The 21664-nt window shown below is 38.8% G+C and overlaps 1 protein-coding gene across 1 annotated transcript in view; it reads left to right on the forward strand.

Moving 5' to 3' along the window:
* Positions 1–21664, forward strand: part of Chd9 (chromodomain helicase DNA binding protein 9) — a 169260-nt gene that overhangs the window by 116362 nt on the left and 31234 nt on the right. The window contains exons 21-30 of the mRNA XM_051168827.1: positions 1476–1586; positions 3359–3555; positions 4160–4359; positions 7725–7884; positions 8360–8449; positions 13647–13750; positions 14833–14950; positions 15578–15635; positions 17544–17586; positions 18932–19151. Of these exons, the coding sequence (XP_051024784.1) occupies positions 1476–1586; positions 3359–3555; positions 4160–4359; positions 7725–7884; positions 8360–8449; positions 13647–13750; positions 14833–14950; positions 15578–15635; positions 17544–17586; positions 18932–19151 (1301 nt within the window). The remainder of the gene's footprint in view (positions 1–1475; positions 1587–3358; positions 3556–4159; positions 4360–7724; positions 7885–8359; positions 8450–13646; positions 13751–14832; positions 14951–15577; positions 15636–17543; positions 17587–18931; positions 19152–21664) is intronic.

Raw genomic sequence — 21664 nt, forward strand, 5'->3', positions numbered from 1 at the left:
ACAGTGGTCTGCCACTATCCGTAGCCAGTTTTATGTTGTGCTAGGTGTCAAACCCAGGGCTTTCTGCATGCTAGGCAAGCAGTCTACCAGTTGAGCCAAGTCTCCCTCCACCTTTATAACAGATAATCTGTTCTGATCAAGTTTTACCTGCCTCTACTTTTCTCATCCTAGTAAAATGCAATACATGTAATAACTAGAAACAGTTGTACCCATTAATCAGAAAGAAAAGGAGTAATGTGTAATAAAGACAGAGCAAACTATAAGGTTGGCTAGAGGAATGGCCCAGTCGACACAGTGCTCATCTTGTAAGCACAAGGACCTGAGTTTGCTCTCCAGAACCCACGCAGATGTGCTTGCCATTCTGCTGTTGGTAGGTAGAGAGCGTATGAGACAGACTGAGGAGACTGCTCAGGCATTAATGTGCTGCTGCCAGCTACACAAGCGTGAGGCCTTGAGTTCAGGTCTCCATCTACTAGGTTAAAAGCCAGCACGACAAAGCAGGCTAAGTGGCACACATCTGCACACTTAGCTCTAGACAGCCCTGGAGCTGCTGGCCAGCCTGCCTAGATAATCAGTGAATTCTGAGTAAAAGGAGAGCTTTTGTCTCAAAATAAATAGAAGGTGAGAATGACCTGTGGCCTCCACATGCACACAACACACACACTATACACACACAACACAACACACACACACACACACACACGTAATTTAAAATTTTAAGTATGTATTTGTTAAATGAGGAACACAAGTGCTATCTTAAGTTAAATTCTACCATAATTTCCTTCTTCCTGTTTGTTTGTTTGTTTGTTAGAGATCGGGTCTCTATACATAGTTGTAGCTATCCTAAACAAGCTGGCCTAAAACTCAGAAAAATCTGTCTGCCTCTGCCTCTGCCTCCAGTGCTGGGATTAAAGATATGTGCCACCATGCCTGGCTAATTTTACCATAATTTCTTTTCTTCCCCTCTCATTATATTTTTATTTTATATGATTTTTTAAATCATAATTTATTCATATTACATCCTGAATGCTATCCCCTCGATGCTATCTTCCCATTCCCACCCTCTCTCTCTTTTCTGCACTATTCCCCACCCCAAGACCTCTGATGGGGGCCCTCCTCCCCCATTGTCTGCCCTCCTCCCCCCTTCAGGTCTCATTTAATGCTCCTGGAGTGTTTTAGAAAGTATGCCTCTGTCTTATGTCGGTTCTTCTAAGAAGAAGATATTGTCCTTGCTTACTGAATGCTTTCAGGTTAACTCACAATAGTAACTTACTTATTTCTGCTCCTAAACTCTAGCCTGTGTTGGTATTAAAAAACATTTGCCTTAAACAAATGCTGTTATATTTCAGGTCACTGAATTGGAACACACCTTGAGTGTTTGTATGCCAAATTCAAATTCTGTGTACAGTAGATGCAAAGAGATAATCGTTAATTTTCAGGGTCTAAGTACTTTAAAAATTTATTCTATATTTCAGGCAAGTTTTGTAGCATCTGGAAACCGGACAGATATTTCCTTAGATGACCCCAACTTTTGGCAAAAATGGGCTAAAAAAGCAGAAATAGATATTGATGCCATCAGCGGCAGGGTAAGTATTTATGAAAATGCCATCAGGCTGTTAACTGCTTGTAGCAGATGTACATATAGACATATATGTCTGTCATAGAGAAAGTCATCAAAATCTTAAAAGATGATGAGCAAAATACATCTGAAAAATTATACAAATACAAATCATTGAAAGAAAGAAAGAAAAGAAAAAACTTGGGAAAAGGAAAACAGATAATTCTTCCTTATAAAAATTCTAGTTGATAAATGTAGAAGAAATTAGGGAAATGTAAAATCACCCCTAATCCACTATGATAGTAATTACAGCAGGTAAATCCTTTAATGAGTGTTAAAATTAGTGGGTTGTTTAAGAAAAAAAAAAAAAAAAAAAACGGGACTAGAGAGATGACTCAGTTGTTAAAGAACACTGTCTGCTCTTTCAGAGGTCCTGAGTTCAATTCCCAGTAGCCACATGGTGACTCACAACCATCTAAAATGGGATTAGACTCCCTCCTTTGACATGCAGGTGTGCATGCAGGCAGAACACTCATATATATTAAATCAGACAGACAGACATCTTTAGAAAACCAACAGGGTATTTCTGTGTTCTCAATGTATACCTTCTAAAATATGTTAACTAGACAAGCAAGACGATTAGCTTTCTACCAGAGAAGCTTAGCAAAGACAACTTGTCTAAACTGGGCGTGGTGGCACACACCTTTAATCTCAACACTCCGAGGGCAGAGGCAGGGGGATTGCTATGTGTTCGAGGCCAGCCTGGTCTGCAAAGCGAGTCCAGGACAGCCAAGGCTACACAGAGAAACTCTGTCTCGAAAAATCAAAAAAATATATTACTTGTCTATAATAAGAGACATCAACATTATATACGTATTCTTTAACTACTGTGCGCTGTGTTCAAAATAAAATATACCAGGACTTTAATCCTTTCATCCCAGCCTTCTCGCTACTGTGGACCCCTTTCTGCTCCAGGGCTTTCCCGAGTATCTGATGTTATTTGGGGTCCCTGTTTCCTGACTTGTAAAGATATTGCCTACCTTGCAAAATTCCAATTCTTTAAAAATTGTTTATACCTTAACTCCAAGCCAGCTTTTGTGCTCTTCTTGCCTTGTAAATCATTACATCCTGAGTAGTATTTACTTTTAACATAATCTGACTGCCAAAACTTTGGATTCCTTTTAAACAGAAACTGTCTTAAAGACTTTGTATCAGTAGTGCCTGCATTAGAGAAACAGACCCATGAGTTGCACTGAGTTAAACTGAATTGGTCCTGAGGGGTCACAATACCGCCTCACCTTTATATATTGGCATAATTAATTTTATACAGAACTGAACGTTTCTATATCTGCAAAACATTCATAACATTTGACCAGCATTCCAATTCCTGCACATTTTATTTTCCTTTTGTCTTTAAGGTAAACAGGTCAGAAAGATTTTCTTCAGCCTTATGTGTTATGAAGTTGAAAACAACCCAAATTAAGTTATTAACCAGCTTTAGATAAATAAATCGTAAAGTTGAAGTTGGGCCAAAATATATTATGGTGATTATAGAAGCACAGTAATTTTTATACTAATGACCAAAAATACCAATTGTTTTTAGTCTATGATTATAATGACATAAATTATACATGTTTCATAATACTTTTCATAGTATTTTTAGTTGACTTGATAGCATAGTAGATCTGTTAGTTACTTATTTTTTCTAATACTATTTTTCTATAATTTAAACATTGAAAAGTTTTATAATAAATAAAATTGTTTAAGTAACTTCCTTAAATGTAACATTAAATTTTACAGAATAGTTTAGTTATCGACACCCCAAGAATTAGGAAGCAAACCAGACCCTTTAGTGCCACAAAAGATGAATTGGCTGAATTATCTGGAGCTGAAAGTGAAGGAGAAGAAAAACCCAAACTCCGGAGACCCTGTGATCGGTCCAGTGGGTATGGAAGAACTGAGTGCTTCAGAGTTGAGAAAAACCTACTGGTTTATGGGTAAGAATATTATGTGTTTTATTTGTCATAAGTAATTATATATAAGCTTAAATACATACTATTTTCAATATTATTAGAATCAATAAAGTCTATTTTAAAGGTTTATTTATTTATTATTATGTATACAGTGCTCTGCCTGCATGTACATGTGTAGGCCAGAAGAGGGCATTAGATCACATTACAGATGGCTGTAAGCCCCCATGTGGTTGCTGGGAATTGAACTCAGGACCTCTAGAAGAGCAATCAGTGCTCTTAACCTCTGAGCCATCTCTGCAGCGCCCAATAAAGTCTGTTTTAAAGTATCTCAAATTTCAGTGTTTAGCATGTATTGTCTTTCTGTATTTACAATGTTTTAGTGAGTCACTCACTTCAAGCTCCTCGTTCTTAAATGTGCCCATGCAGTAATATGAAGCGGTGTCATTGTCTGTCCAGAGTAAGATACACTAAAAATTACTATTTCATTCTTTTTTGCTCTATACTCAAGAACACACATTAGTAAAACCTCATAATGACAGAACTCTTCCTTTTAATGGCTTTTATGCATGAGTTAATGCTTTTTGCTCAGACTTCAGTCCGTATTTCTGTGACTGTCCCTTTAAACCAGGTGGGGCAGATGGAGAGAGATTCTGTCGCACGGGCGTTTCAAGAGGCAGCTGAACGAGCACGATGTAGAGACCATCTGCCGCGCTCTTCTGGCCTATTGCCTCATTCACTACCGAGGGGACGAGAAAATTAAAGGTTTCATATGGGATCTCATCACTCCCACCGAGGATGGCCAGACACGCGAGCTACAAAACCACTTAGGCAAGTATATGTGTTTCCTTAAATAAAAATCATGTAAACTCTTACAGTGCTTTACTTTTACACTCAAAAACCGAGCTTCCGAAACTGCCAGGATTGTGGATTGAGGAGGGCTTTATATCACTGTCAAATTTGTATGACTTTGTAAGATGTTGGCCTCACCATATCCACAATGTCTGCATGTAGTTGTGTCTCACTTTTCATCTTTTTCTAAGTATTCCATGGTATGCGTGTGAGATATTTTGATTTGTAGTTTCTTTAATGATGGGCATTCTGGTTCCAGTTTGACACAGTTGAAAACAAGTGTAAGGAAGGAACTCTGTACACTCTTTCTCACAACTATGGGTAAATCTTTCTCCATTGAGGGTATCTGCACCTTTAGTGCCATAAGTATGGTCCTTGGGTCAGTCAGACCATCTCCTGGGATCTTGTAAGCACAGAATTTTAAGGCCTCACAATCTGCTTCTTAGCAGAGTCCTCGGGATGAGTATGTCTGTGGGAGTATGTGAAACAGTAGTTTGCTGTCCAAAGTGACTAGTTCATAACACAATTATTGGTATATGCAGGTATTTTTTTTTCACAGCTTTGCTAACAGAATGTTTGTTTCTCTATAAACCAAATTTTTACCATAAAACAATTGGATTTTTTTTAAAAATTAAGAATTACTGTGCCTTTAAAATTATGTTATAGTCTTGTTCTTCAGAATCACAAAATATTTTATTACCTGCCTAGCATAAGGTCTTGTGCAGTGTATATGTGGTATTAAAAACAAAAAACAAAAAAGGTAGCTGGGCGTGATGGTTCACACCTTTAATCCCAGTACTCGGAAGCAGAGGCAGACAAATCTCTGTGAGTTCAAGGCCAGCCTGGTCTACAAAGAGAGTTAGTTCCAGGATTGCCGGGGCTATTCCATAGTGAAACACTGTCTCAAAAAAACAAAAACAAAACAACAACAACAAAAACCAACCAAAAAACCCCCAGCAGATTCCTAAGTTCCTTAACCATTCATTCTAGCTAGGTAGACACACAAAGGATATAGATAAATTAAGATAAGCTATGGGTTGTAATAAACACTGTGATATAATGCTGTAACCTTTGTACATTTCCAAGATAGCAAAGAAGCAAGCTTTTTTTTTTTTTTTTTAATGAGGTGGTCTCAGTTTAGGAGACAAATTAATTAATTTGAAGGACTAGCCTTTAGGTAAGGTTAAAAAAAAAAAGTCACACACTTTCCCCTAAAAGCCCACGTATAAAGTGAAGGAGGAAATGTAAGGAATTAATCTTGATCAGCTCTATAGAATAGAAAACTTCACTTTTTCAACAAATTAATTGTAGGATTGGGACTGGTTTGGGGAGAGAGTCTATCTACCAGTAGGTCTCAGCTGGAGATCGTCCTGCACCCCGCCCTCCCGCCTACTCACTGTCCTACATCTCAAGTCTGAGCGTGTTACAGAAATCTAATGGCTAGATTCTAGGTGTACATAGACAGTTTCTATCAGTGAAGAAATATCCATCCCCAATATTAGTAGTACTGAGAAAAAAATCCACTGTAACTTAAAATGATGTATCTTAGCAACCTCTTGTGTTTAGAGGCCTTAATTCATATCATGACTGACACAAACAACCCAGAGAAAATGTATTATCTTTTCTAGATGCTTGTGCATTAGAATATGCAGTATTAAGAAACTATTATTATTCTATTTCCAGACATGCTTAGTGACACCTTAACTTTTAGATGAAGGTAACTAATAGATTCATGAATTAAATGATATCTATCTTTGATTTATGTCAAAACAGTATGAGCAGTTGGAGAAAGAGTATAGATTAAGTAAATTGGCCAGACATTAATGCTTATTGAAATTGGATAGTAATAGAATATGTGGATCCATCATACTGTTCCATCTACTTTTGTACATGCTTATAGTCCACTTTAAAAAAAATAGGCATAAGCCCTCAAAAGTAGGGAGACTGAGAAGGGAAACAGCAATAAAAATTTGGAACGTGGAAGCAAATAGGTGCTGACAATTTTATTAACCTTGAAAGAATTAAATCTTAGCTCATTAATTGAAAAGGGCAGAAACTTTCATGTGTTTTCACACAAGAAGTCAGCAACCTCTAAAATCAGACATGAAATGGTAAGGTTGTGACTGCAGCTGCTTAACGGAGGTCAGCTCCCTCATACCTGCAGTCTCTCCTAGCCAGATCCTAAACCAACGGATGCTTTCTCTAGGGAAATAAAAGATCTCTCCAGTGTAAGGTGTGAAGGTCGGAAATAAGGGGTGTAGCCCTGGGGCAATCTTAAGGAAGAAAACCAAAGACTGAGTGCAAAGCCAAATATAATTAACGGCTGCAAAAACTCCCACAAATTAACCTCTTTTGATCCTGTCATCACAAGCTCTGCCCATTCTTTCATAATGAAGTGCATCATGTTGAATGCTAAAAGGTAATTTTTTTAAGATTAAAAAAAAAAAAAACCCTAAACAAACCTCTCTTCTAATTTACTGAATCTGTTTACTAGTAAGGTGAAAATCAAATGACATAGTCAAAATGGCATCATTATTAATTGCCAAGAATTAAGAGTGAAACAAGTCAGACATCCCACAGGTTAATAAACGAGCAGTTCTGGTTACACTGCAAATTACTACACTATGGGTAAAGCTGCTGAACTAAAGCCTCATGAGTTAGCACCAATACATCCTACGGATTCTGTGGTTAATAAGTACGTTGCAGGACATAAGACCTAATAAGTGAGACACAGCTTCGAATGCCAACTATTTCATCAGCGTGTGTAGTATGATTCAAAAGGGAGAAGCATGAAATCATGGACTGCTGCTTTCTGGGACAGGCCGAAGAGGACCGGGTAGATGTTAGTCATGGTTGATTCCCTTCCTGGAAAACTGAGTGATTGTGGCACTTACGATCAACCTAAGCAGTGATGCTCTTTCATTCTTTAGAGAAATTCATTTAAAACTCTCAAGGACACAAAAATGACCTTAGCTGTCTTAAGGTTAGACTGTTCTATGTTACTAATAAGGCAAATTCTGTAAAACAATGAGACAAATGCATGCATGTCTTACTAGTGAGCAAACAGTAGAAGAGAGGGGTAGGTTACTCTGCCAGGGGAACCAAAATGAGTGTTGTCTCTGTTTGTGATATTTAGCTTAATTTTTAGAAAACCATCTTAAATTGTGTTTTGAGTTGTGACCATGTCATTAGTGTTATCATTAATGTGCTAAAGACATCTGTGTAACCTGCAGAGACCCCAGAAAGCCTCCAGCAATCTCTTGCATTGGAAAAAAAAAATCTTTCAAATCATGGCTTCTTGTCCAAATCATTTCTGATTTCAATCATACTTTTCATCTTAACAGGCCTCTCAGCTCCTGTGCCCAGGGGCCGAAAGGGGAAGAAAGTGAAGACTCAGACAAGCTCCTTTGATATACAGAAAGCAGAGTGGCTTCGAAAGTACAACCCTGAGCAGCTCCTTCAGGATGAGGGCTATAAGAAACACGTAAAGCACCACTGCAACAAGTAGGTCGTGGGTATTTTGGAGCAGTTCTTTAAACATTCACTTCCCTTAATGTCCTGATATTGACACCTAGCCCAGTGATAGCTTGGTGTACAATTTAACTTCATGTGGTGTCTTCCCAGGCATTAGTAATGTCCATTGTGAAGAGCTTGCAGTATCTTTTGTGTAACATCAGTAATGAGGGTCATTTGATCATATATAATCTTTATTATTAAAAGATTATATAAGCAAGGAGTTGTGCACACACCTATTCTCTAGTGCTTGGAAAGCAAGGGTAGGAGACTTCATCCATGAATTTCAAGCCTGCCTAGCTGCATAGCAAATTTTCTCTCAAATAAACAAAACAAAACAAAAAAATTAACAAAAGTCTATAGATAGCCCTTTCCTGACTCTTTTTTCTTTAGTGACTAACACCTTTTTCTTTTTTGGCTTGTTTGTTTTACTCATTCACGTATCTACTTGTTTGTTTCTTTTTAGAGTCTTGCTTCGTGTTAGGATGCTGTACTATCTAAAGCAGGAAGTCATTGGAAATGAGTGTCAGAAAGTATTTGATGGAGCTGATGCAAGGTAACGTAAATGTTTAAGAACACAATTGAAGTAAAGATTATACAATGACAGAAAATTGCATAGTAAAGGGCTTTTCCATTCATTGGAGGAAAATCCCCTAGCCATAAAGAATTGACCCCTGCTTTTTTTCTGTTACTTTCACGCTTGGCTCTGTTATAAAATGCAGCAGCAAAAGTGGTAGCAGTAGTTTGGAGAATTGTATGTAGCCAAAATGTTGTTTGAGTAGATTCACATGAAATAGATGATTAGTCCATTTCTTCAGAAAAATATGGGTTATTTTGTTTTGTCTGTATTGGTTGGTATTAAACCCAGGGTGTTTGTGCATGCTAGGCAAGTGCTTTACCACCCATCTACACCTCTAGCCCGGGACCAATTTTAAGTACTCTGAGGTACTGTGAAACACTGAAGATGAGGACAGGATGAATATTTATCTTAAGTAGTTTATGGTATCAGCAGAAATGAGACGATGCTTGGATGCATGCTTGGAGAAGAAGCCAAGGAGGTACCAGTAGCAGTTTTCCATTTCTAGTTTCATGTTGCTTCTTAACTACTTGCAGTGTATCTGGTTTCTCCTCTCATCTCTGCAGCATCTCTTTTAAACTTGTACACCCTTGCTCTCAGGAACTGAATGTAAGCAAACCATCAACTAGAAGTGACCTCGGCTTCCAGCCAAAAAATAAGAACTAAAGTTTCCTAAACTCATTCTTTTCTTGCTTCCTTCTGTCTAGGCAGTCATCTTTCTCTGTCACGGGTACGCTTGTAGACTTGGTCCTGCTCGCCCACTCAGTGTGACTTGGGCATTGCTTCCTCCATTCCAGCTCCCTTAAGACTTGGTTCCTCTCTAGCCTTGTCATAGCATCTTCTCACCACTTAGACATTAGACATTACCTTTCTGTGCCCCTTTCTCTTCCCTCATTATTTAGTTTTATTCTCCAGGATACTAACTAAATTCTTTAACCCCATTGCTTGCCTGTCTCTCTGTTCCATATGCCTATTGTAAGTCAGTTATCTACCTACTTACTGCCTTTCTCTAAGCAACTGAGCATTGCTAAGAAAAAAAAGAAAGCACAATGGGAAATGGATTTCCCTTAAATCCATGAGTATCCTCCAAAATCAAGTGAAATGAAGGACAGACTATTTAACACATTGGCTATTAAACCAATTTACTCATCTCATCAAAGCACCCTTCCCACTCACCAACACTGTCTAATAATCACCTTGTGACATATTTCATAGAAAAACAGCCAGCCAAGACCTACTTGTCTCCATGTCTACGTACCTGTCCCCTCAGGCAACAGCACAAATGCCTCTCCTTTGCCAGTTCACTGCCTTGGAGCACATCTCTTCTGTTCACTTAAGAACCTTACTTCTGTAGTAATATTTCTTTCCTGAGCCCCTTTCTCTCCCCCTCCCTTCTCTCTCATATACACACACATGTTCGTATTGCTCACTTATCATAAAAAAAAAAAAGAGCCTCTATAATCTATATCTTAGCACTATGTTTTTCTGCTGCCCTTCTCAACAGACTCCTGGGTTTTCGGTTTCTACTTCTTTCTTTGTACTTTTCATCAGCCCATTCTAACAAACCTCTCCTTTCCATGACTGCACAAAAGTATTTCTTAGCATAGGCAGTGACCACAGCTATCAATTCTTTGTTTCCTTTCTTTCTCTCTTTCTTCCTTTGCCTTCCTTCCATAGGTATCCATGCCACTTCTATACCCACCAATCCTGTCCTTGCATTCCCATCCGTAAGCCTTCTCCATCATACTGAATGTGCTCCATGTTGCTCTGATGTGATTCTTGAGACTTCTTCCCCCGTCATGAATTAGAACCCATCAGCTCCATGAAAAATGTGTCTGTGAGTACCTTCACTCTCCTCTGCTAAATCTCTAGTCTAGCCTCAATTCTCTTTTTAAATTTCTGCTGAGACCTATGAATTAAGTATCCTTGCCTCCACAAAACTCTCTACACCTTGTCCTCCAAACAGCAGCCAGAGAGATTTTTTTCAAAGCCATGACACATCTCTTCAAAATGTCCTCTTAATACGGAATCCAAATTCTAGATAACCTAAGGTAGTACAACATAATTCTCTGACTTCCTTCACTCTGTCCCTTACTCCCAGCCAGTCTTGTTTTTGTTCATCCAACAGGTCAAGCTCATACTCTGTTGTTCTGGTCCAAGTATGCTTTGCCCAGATCTCCCAAAGAACCGTCCATTCAAGGGGCTCTGCAGTTAAGTGCACTGTCTGTTCTTCCAGAAGACCCAACACTCTGTAGCTCCAGGTCCATGAGACCTGACACTCTCTTCCAGCCACCAAGAGCACACAAGTGCCACATAGATATACATATAATTAAAGAGGGCTGGGGCGGGGGGGGGGGGGGGGGCAGGACGGGACACTCTCCATTCCTCTAATTCAAGTTTCAGCTGACCTGTGCCCTGTCTGTAGGCTTTCCTGTCCATACCTTCTAAAGTAGCCGCCAGTCATTTACCACTTCCTTTTTTTTATTGTCTCTTAATTTCTTTATATTCAAACCTTTTTCTTCCATGGCAATTCAAGTTGCTGTCTTATAGGTCATTGTATTCTCATCCTTATCTTCAATGGCTGGGATTATAGTTAACTGTAGAGCACTTGCCTAACACATGAGACCCTGGGTTCAGTTCCCAGCACTCCCCTTCCCAAATGGGGATCTGAAAGATCTTAAAATAGTAAGTACTCAGTTGTTGAGCAATTGCCTCTTTTCCTTGGCCTCTGCTCTACTTTGGGTTTCCTGATCGTTATTCTGTTGATTATTCCTTTACTTTTCTTTTAAAAAATAAATGTACTTCTCTTTGGATTTTATCAATTTTACACCTCCCCACCAGGCTTCTGTCCTGGAGCACATTGCCTTGACATTTGAGATCAACTACTACCCCTTGCTCACCACTTGGCTTTAATTTATTGGGGGTTGTCATCTTGGTGGCCTAAGTTGCTATTTCTATGCTAATGTGCTCAGATCTGTATCTCAAGACTGCCTCTTGCTTACTTCAAAATCACATCTTTCACAGGTGCTGTGATTAACTACTCTTGCTGAGAACATTTTCTTTCTCTCCTTGTTATGTTTGGCCCCCTTCTTTTCCTTTGTCATGTGGACTAAGCCTGTCTTTCTGCCTCTCCAAGTCTGTGTTGGGGCATATACCATATCATGCCATTGGCCATAAATTATTGCAGGTGCCTCTTTACAAAGGCAGGGGCATCCGTCTTAATTGATTGCAGTTATTGGTACTAAACATATTTTGAATGAAAGATTTAACCTAAGGAAGTTTTAAAAGGAAATATTACATCATTTTTTTAAAGGCAGAAATCAATCACTTGGGAGGCTGAAGCCAAATGAACAGAACTTTTAGGTCAGCCTGATTTACATAGTGAATTCTAGTCAGCCTGGCCTACATATCAAGACAATGCCCTCAGAAACACAAACCAAACAGAACAAAGAACCAACAAAAATCACAACATATGCAAGTCTGTCTTATATCCCTTTTGCTAACAGTTCACAAACACCTCGTGTTCATGTGGGCACTCAAACTTGAACCATAAACTGTATGTATACTGATGTTTTCACAAGCAGAAACATTTTCAATCTGTTTATCACAATGGGCTGGGCCTAAAGCGCCACCTGGTGGTGGATAAGGGAGACGATCTGAACTACTTTTCCCTTTTCTCCTTTGAGTTAGAAACTTTATCAAAAATATTTCCTTTAGCTATGTTTATCTTTTTCAACTTTTAACAAATAGCAAGAAAATCGTTCACTCTCTCTTTTTCTCTGCTAAGCCATTTTTTTTTTTTTCAGTTTTGGCTTGTTTTACAGCAAAGACATAATAAAGTATCTATTTAAATTGTTGACAGATTATAGAGATCATTTCACCCACAGTCTCAACTGCGAACAAGAAAAATGAGCGGCTCGTCCTGTGCTTACTAAACCCTTGGAAACTTTATTTTCGTTGTCCAGGCCTTCTCTTTCAGGGCCACTGCTGGCCTCCTGAAGGGCTCTTCGCCCAGCCCAGTAGCACACGGGCCATTTGTCTGCTTGGTTTTATATGACAGACCAATTACAAAAGGACCTTTGCCATAGAACTTAATTATTACCAGAAAACTTAACATGTTAAATCTAAAGGTCTTCGCTAATTAATTTAGGAAATTAGAGTGATAAGACAGAGATTACTTTGTATTATATTATTTCTCCAAATCTTTAAACTCTGTAATTTTGTGAAATCACATAGCAAAATTCTCATATCTGTAGCATACTCCATTCGATTTCTGCCCTTTGGCTACTGAGTATCAGGAAACATGCACAAGGACAGATGTGCGAGTGCACGCACGCATGCACGCATGCACGTGCGCGCGCGCGCACACACACACACACACACACACACACACACACACACCATACTTGCCAGTCACCAAACATTAGGAATATATCTTTTAGCCTATACATGTTTTAAATCACTGATAAAGAAATGAACAGACCTACAGGTGACATCAGTTTAGGGTGTCAGCTGTGCTATTTGGAGAAAGTTTCAGAGAGAATAGTCTCATGTGGTGGGAGGGAGTATACTTGAGCTCACTAGCTCTTTCTTACTCATGAAACAGCCAACTTGCCAAAGCATTGTGAGTTATTATCAGAGTTTGTAATAATCTGACATTGCTATCTTATATCTGACGTATTATATCAGAATACTAGTTATATACATACAAAAGTAGTGCTTTGTATGGTTTAATTAAATTATGAGTCAAAACCTAACTTTTTAAGTGTGATCTTCCTAACAAAACTGATTAGGGATTAGCCATAACTTTCTTTTGCAACGCAAAGCTCTTCCTTTGCCCCTTTAGAACCTAACTTTCTCATATACAACGTATTTCAACCAGATGATTGTGAGCCTTGCCTTTAATGGCTGAACCATCTCTCCAGCCCTCAACCAGATGATTTTTTTAAACCAAGCTATTCACTACCATAACATTCCAGTGAAATGCTTTGTGTGTGGATGAGTGAGAAGACTATGCCTTATAAGAACCAGATAGTAACCTTGGCTGAAATGTACTTATTTTACTGAATGAATTGAATGTTAGTTCATTTTATGGTTTCTTTGTTGCTGTTGTATCATTCATACCTTTTGCCTCCTTTATGCATATTTATATAATTAATAATGTGCTCTTTTTAAGTGACATTGATGTTTGGGTACCAGAACCAGACCATTCAGAGGTCCCTGCTGCATGGTGGGACTTTGAAGCCGATAAATCACTTCTCATTGGAGTTTTCAAGCATGGTAAGTAAGCAGGGAGAGAAGTTTCTATGGATTATGGAATCCCACTGTTTCTTAGTTTATTGGTTTTCATTTACATTTTTACTGCAGTCACAAACACACACACACACACACACACACACACACACACACACGTATATTAATTAAAACCATAGACTATCAAACTAAGTTTGTCATGTACTTCATTTCCTCTCGAGAAGGTGACATTTGTGACTTGTCCTCTGGGCTGTCAGTTTTACCCAGTTACCTCTCTTAGGAAGAGTTACATGAACTATGTATGTGATCAGTTTATTCTATTTTTCTTTTTTATATCTATTTGTTGTTGTTTTTGTTGTTGTTGTTCGATGTATTTATTGGTTTTTTTGTTTGTTTGTTTTTTGAGACAGGGTCTCTCTATGCTAGCATTGGCTGTCCTAGAGTCGCTTTGTAGACCAGGCTGGCCTCGAACTCACAGTGATCCATTAGACGTATTTACTATTATTTTATATGTTTGACTGTTTTGTCTCCATGCACATACGTGCTCTATGTGCATGCCTGGTCCCTTCAGATGCCAGAAGATGGCATCAGATCAGCTGGAACCAGAGTTAAAGATGGTTGTGAACCACTATGTGGGTGCTGGAAACAAACCTGGATCTGCGGCAGAATAACAGTGCTCTTCATTGTTGACTCATCTCTCCAACTCTGTTTTTCTTGTTTAAGATTTTATTGTTAATGATATGTGCATGCAAAGCCCAAGTTGTCCCAAAAAAGGAATGTTGGATCACCTGGAGGTGAAATTGAAAGCTGCTGTTAGCAGCCTAACGTGAGTGCTGGGAACTGAACTTGGGACTTATAGAAGAGCAGGAACACTCCTAACCACTGGACCCTCCCCCTATTTTCCTTTGTAACAGATACATTTAAATTTTTATAAGCATTATTAGACTGTGTAATATTTGTAATGATTTCAAGGCAGCATATTTAACCTATATTATTTAAGTATAATGTTTCTTCAAGCCCCAAATATCAGTCACTCTATACATAAGGAATCCTTGTATTTACCCAACTCTTTCCATGCTTTGTATCTTTGTAATTGCTGGTGCTTCCAGGTTATGAAAAATATAACACCATCCGAGCAGACCCAGCATTGTGCTTCTTGGAAAGAGTGGGAAAGCCTGATGACAAAGCTGTTGCTGCTGAACAGAGAGCAAATGACTACATGGATGGGTATGTATGTACGCTCACTCTCCATGTGTGCTCTGTTTCCATTTCAAGCGTATTTTTATTCAGTAAGGTTTATCTTTTTCCTTTAGATTTCTTTATTTTATTACTTAGTGTGTTGTGCTTGCATGTATGTATGTTTAACAGCATTTGTGTGCCTGGTGCCCTCAAAAGTCAGGAAAGGGCTTTGGATGCCCTGGGACTGGAGTTAATAGAGTTGAGAACCAGTCAGGTGAGTGACAGGAATCAAACCACCGGTTTTCTACAAGAGCAACAAGTGCTCTAACCACTAAGCCTACTTTCCAACCTGAGGCTCATCTCTGTGTGTTTGTGTTGGGTTTGTATGAGTGTGGCCATGTGCATGGAGAACATAGGTCAACTTCAGGCCTTGCCTACCTTGTTTTTTTTGAGATAGATCTCTCATTAGGGCCTCCCTGATTGGGCAAAGCTGGTAAGTGAGCAAGCCCCAGAGATCTTCCCATCTGTGCCTTCCTTCCATTGGGATCCCCAGTGTATACCAACAGTGTAGACCATCTGGCTTTTTCTGTGGTGCTAGTGATCAATTTGACCTTTAAGACAGCTGAAGGAACCATCAGTCCATCACAGTAATTAGAACATTTGTTATTCTAACAGGGATGTGGAAGACCCAGAATACAAACCTGCCCCAGCTATCTTTAAAGATGATATAGAGGTATGTTTTGAATCATGTATTTAAGACTTCAGTATTAGGTATTCCTTGTAAATAAGTGATCAACTTAAGTTGACAAACATCACAAATAATCGTTACGATTGCTCAATATCCCCTTCTAGCCAAGATGAAGGCTGGTGTGGACATGTAAATATAATGCAGTTTGCCTGTATTTTACACTTTTTAGAACTAAGAAGTACAACATCTTGGGACAAAACCTGAAAACTGAGTAAAGGTTGATACTAAGGTAAACCTGAAGACATAGAAATCATATCTCCATGAAAAGGAGTACATTACAATAAAAGATAGCTCCTAGAGGGATCCTAAGGTGCCATAGTAATTTAAACAAAGAAAGTTGGTGTCAATAATTACTAGCTATGATAGTGGGATTTCAGTAATAAGAGCTTCTCTTATACAATGAAATGAATATTGGAATATGTCAATAAAAGGCTGTAGGCCAGTGAGATGGCTTTGTATGTGAGGGGGCATGCAACTCTAATGAATGAAACCTCAGTGGCGGGGAGAGAGGAGAAACTTCCTCAAGTCTTCCTGTGGCTTACACATGTACACCATGGTTGGCATACACACATGCATGCACACAGTAGTTACATAAAAATAATGCATAAATAAATGTGAAAAAATTAAGGGAGAGGTAATCTACCATTCATAGTACTCAGAGTCCCCAAGGAGGATTCACATCCTGGTGTGGACTAAAATCCAGACTTTAATGGGAAGACGTGGCTATTGCTCATTTAACAGTCAGCGAGTTACTCTGCATCCACACAGGAGAGCCTTACTAGAGATCTCACTGCAAGTGGCTGGAAGCATTCCTTACAGTTGCTAAGGACACTTTCCTCAAGAAATGTCTTATTATAGACATTTTTCTGGAAAGCACTCAGGGTAGAGATCGGTAGGAAGAGCAGCTTCTTAGCAGGAGCTGGCCTCTGAAAGAGGCCATGCTGGGACCTGAGCAGTAGAGAGGACTTCCCCAGCAGGAGGAAGCAAATGTTTTGCCTTTTCTCCTATGGTATCTGTCTATAGTTTCTTCTACTGACAACCCTTAATGTCATAGTGACTGTCAACAGGAAAATAAAAGTTGAGAGATGGGATAGCATGATAGTACATGCCATCTGCCTAACAGACATCCCAAAAGGAATGGATGGCTGTCATGCACAAGGGCACTATTTGAAAGAGGTTTCAGTTGTAAAGACATGAATTCTCAGTATTAGTAAAATGAAATCCACATCCTGATACAATTGTAGATGCTCCAAACAAGGCACGATTAAAGGCAACCATAGCAAAAGATGCTCACCTACGACAGGATTTGCCATGCTTCTAACTGCAGCACTTTCCGCAATAGTAAGAACAAGTAGGTATTGGAATAAATGCAGAAGTCTAAATTGGTGACAGCTCTGGGATACTCAGTTGAACTGTTCTGTTGGCAGACAAAAGTTGAATCTACACACAAACAGTTCGAGCTAAAGAAAAGACAGATAGTTTAGCAAATAGGAATAAGTGTATCTTTAAGGTGATACATAAAACAGGAAAAGCAGCCCAACAGTAAATCCTAAGGCAGCTCAGGACCAGAAGACTATGACAAAGGGAAACTCTCTTTGAAGGATACCAAGAAAAGAAAGTAATTTCATTAACAAGTGACTGATTTAATATGTCAGAGGCAACAGAGAAATAGTAATTGTGAGAACTCAGCCAAGAAGTTGTGTTTTGTTTTGCTAAGTGGATTGATACAAATTCTTTTGTGGGCAAGAGGTAATAGTATTTTAGTTCAATAAGTTCCTAGGTTAATTCATAGCTGAGGCTTTTAAAAGAAGTTTGTTTCTTTTTTCTTTTTCTTTCTTTTTTTTAAATTTTGATTCAATTACTTTGTGACAAATGTCTGTCTTTTTTATAAAGGATGATGTTTCCTCACCTGGAGATCTCATCATAGCAGATGGAGGTGGGTTGTACTTTTTCACTTAGCAGTACTCATAAACTATGAGACCAACCAAATCACCTTTTTATTTTTTGTTTTGTTTTGTTTGTTTGTTTGTTTGTTTGTTTGAGACAGGGTTTCTCTGTGTAGCCTTGGTGTCCTAGACTTGCTTTGTAGACCAGACTGCCCTCGAACTCACATCAGTCCGCTTGCCTCTGCCTCCTGAGTGCTGGGATTAAAGGTGTATGCCACCACGCCCGGCTCCTTCTTGTATTTCTAATTCATATGAGTATATTGACTACTGCTGTGCTTGTCATAGAAACTATTTATTGGGAATGTAACTACTATTAGTTCTTGCAAATCATTAGCTCTGAATTATAGAGTAGACAGTTTGACTATGGCTTGGTTATTAAACTTACATGTGAGGTTACATCATTAAATTTCAATGCGCTAATAATGCATTTAATTTTTTATTAGTTCTATATAAACATTAGGGAACAGCCTTATTACTCAATCTCTACAAAGCTAACTGAGCACAACCTTTTACTGTTATTTTATTTTTGTGGTGTTTTGCAGGGTATGTGTGTGTGAGAGAGAGAGCTATGGTATTTGCTTGTGTTTTTAGACAGGGTCTCATGTATCTGATCTTCCAAAGTGCTGGGGCAAACCCCCAGACGTTACGCTTGCTAGGCAAACACTCTTCCACCTGAGCTCCAGTCCCAGTCTCCATAGTGGCTTTTTAATATATATATTTAAATACACAATTTTCTACCTAATGGCTTTAAAACTGCTTTGATTGTAAATTGATACAAATTCAATAAAAAAACTTTCATGCTCCCTAAGTTTACTGTGTTTAGCATCCCATTGATTGGCTTTTAATTTATTTAAGTCATTGAATATATGCAAGACAATATGATATAGTAGACTCTGGAATTCCAAGAGTTATATTTCTGTGCAAGAAAAATCCCATTTAAATAGGAAACGTCCTGACTGTACTTTACCATATCCTTTTTACTTCTTATATTGTAACACTTTTTAAAGCTATAAACACCTTTTTCTTTTAAGACAAGGCCTCACTGGCTTTCTTAGCCCTGGTTATCTTAGAACTCACTATATAGACCAACCTGGCCTCAAACTTAGAGATCTGACTGTACTGTCTCTGTGTCTCATGTGCTGGGTTTAAGGTGTGTACTACCATGCCCAGCCACTTTTTTTTTTTTTTTTTAACAATAATAGATTTGGTTGGTTTACTTCCTATAATCAGAGTGAGAGTAAAAATACAAGTATAAAGTTTTTTACTTTTGTGAACTTCATACAATATCTGCTTAGGTTTTATTATTGTTATTGATACAAGTTTCTTTAAATATAGATGGTCAATTGATGGAAGGGGATAAAGTTTATTGGCCTACTCCGTCAGCTCTGACGACACGGTTGAGACGTCTCATCACTGCATATCAGCGAACTAATAAAAACAGACACATCCAGCAAATACAACCAACCTTCCCAGTGCCTGCCAGTGTCACACAGCCTCTCTACGAAGAAGCCCCCCTTAGCCCTAAAATGGCAGCGAAGATAGAGAGACAGCAGAGGTGAGACAGTTGCACTGCTTTAATATACAATATCTACATATGCTTGTTCATTCTCAAGATTAGGATGTTGTTGGGTTATGTATGCAGAATTATGAAAAAACTAGCAAGGATTATTATCTTATATTTATAGTACCTATTCATGTTTAATCAGTTTTGTCATTTTTACTAACATTGAAAAATTTTAAGAAATGAAGGCTCATCATAGAATTTTAAATTTTTAATAGATCCAAAGCTTAAATTATATTAGATATAGTCTTGTCTATCTTATTTTATGTTAAAACATTTATAACATTTAAGAATGTATGGAAAGCAGTCCCACCTCTATACGCACAAAAGGCTGAGTTGTTGGAACTATTGTTGGATGGAGAAGTGAGAGATGTGAAGACAGGGGAGCCCGGCATGGTGGTGCACGCCTTTAGTCCCAGCACTCAGGAGGCAGAGGCAGGCGGATCTCTGTGACTTCAAGGCCAGTTTGTTCTATATAGTGAGGTCCAGGACAGCCAGGGCTACGTAAAGAGACCCTGCCTCAAAACAAAACAAGACAAGAAAGCTTCTCAGTCACAAAAGTTTTAACTTCTTTCCTTAGAATGTTTTCAAGATTTATTCATGCATTTTTTTTTTATCTGTATATGCATGTATATCCGGTGCATAAGCAGGTCAGAAGGGGGAGTTACGTGTCCTGGATCTAGAGTTACAAATGGTTGTGAGCCTTCTTTTTGTTTGTTTGAGACAGCCCTCTGTGTAGCCCTGGCTGTCCTCAAACTCACAGAGATCCACCAACCTCTGCTTCCCCGAGGGCTGGGGTTACAGGTGTGTGCCACTGCACCAGGCTGGTTATAAGCCTTCTTATGTATGCAAGGAACCAAACCCAGGTATTCTGCAAGGACAATAAACCCTTCTAACTGTTGAACCATTACTTTAGCCCCATGAAATTTGAAAAATATATTTGTGTGTATGTGTGTGCATATATGGAGACTAGAGGTCAGCCTAGGCTTCTGTTCCTCAGGACACTGTGTACCTTGTAAATCACGCTCTGGCCAGGAAGCCCCAGACATGCCTGTCTTTCTTGTTTGTTTTTACTTGTTTTTATTATTTTAATTATGTATATGTATGTGGAGCATGAATTTGAGTGCCCATAGAGGTCACAGGCATCAGATTTTCCTGGAGCTGGAGTCACAGGCAGCTGTAAGCCACCTGATATGGGTGCCTGGACTTAAATTCAGGTCCTTGGGACGAGCAGTGTATGCTGTTAACCACTGAGCCATCTCTCTAGCCTCCAGCACTGCCTGCGCCACCTCACCCAGATTTTTTTCTTTTTACTGTTCTGGGCATCAGACTCAGGCACTTGTGCTTGTAAGCTAAGCACTGTGTTGACTGATCTATCTTAACAGCCCCAAAAGCTTCAGTTTCTTAAATATGATAAAAATAAATGGAAAAGAATAACAGTATATCAGTAACCTGGGCTCTTTGTTAAATCTAGGTCCTTGAATTTTCTTTATTATACTCTTGTTTTGTTTAATTTGTGCCCATTCATTTTACCTAGAATTTAGTTTGTGTGGGACCCAGTATGTTAAAATTGCAAAATACTATTATTTCTATAAATATTTCCTTGTAGTCATCTGTTGTTGTACAGCAATCACCCACAAACAGCATGTGAAAGTAGTGTCAGGTTTAGTTTGTAGTCATTCTTTAGATTCTCATTAGGTAGTTCTTCTCCTCGTGACCTGTTGCTTTGGCTCTAGAATAGGTGGGAAATCAAAAGTAGCCTTACTCATGTGGATGGCAGTTGGTGTCAGCTTAGAGCTCGCCTTCTAAGGAGGGACCTTCTAAATGCCTGAGGCTGTTGCTACTAATTATTATTATATATTTTTGTTCTTCATTGTTGTCATTTTCTATCATTTTAAATAATATCTAAAATAATATAAACTCATTATAGATGTTTCTTTTTTTTAAAGATTTATTTATTTATTTACTATGTATACAGTGCTCTGTGTGCATGTACACCTGCAGGCCAGAAGAGGGCACCAGATCTCATTACAGATGGTTGTAAGTCACCGTGTGGTTGCTGGGAATTGAACTCAGGACCTTTGGAAGAACAGTCAGTGCCCTTAACCTCTGAGCCATCTCTCCAGCCCCAGATGTTTCTTAATAGTACAGAAAACTGGGCTAGAGAGATGGCTCAGTGGTTACGAGCACATATTGTTTTTGCAAAGGACCCGAGTTCAATTCTTAGCACCCATATCTGGCAACTCACAACTGCTTGTAACTCTAGCTCCAGGTGATCTGATAACCTCTGAGCTCCTCTTCCTTCTCCTCCTCCTCCTCACACACACACACACACACACACACACACACACACACACACACACACGATAATTTAAGTTTTTTAAATCGTTCCAAATTATAGAAAACTGTAAGGAAACACAAATACATAATTATTGTTCACCTTTGGTCACAGCACTTCTCTTAGCCTTCCCTCCACCATATGCTTTCACGAAATCCAGTGCACCCTC

Source organism: Acomys russatus, chromosome 26, assembly GCF_903995435.1.
Source record: "Acomys russatus chromosome 26, mAcoRus1.1, whole genome shotgun sequence".
Taxonomy (NCBI): domain Eukaryota; kingdom Metazoa; phylum Chordata; class Mammalia; order Rodentia; family Muridae; genus Acomys; species Acomys russatus.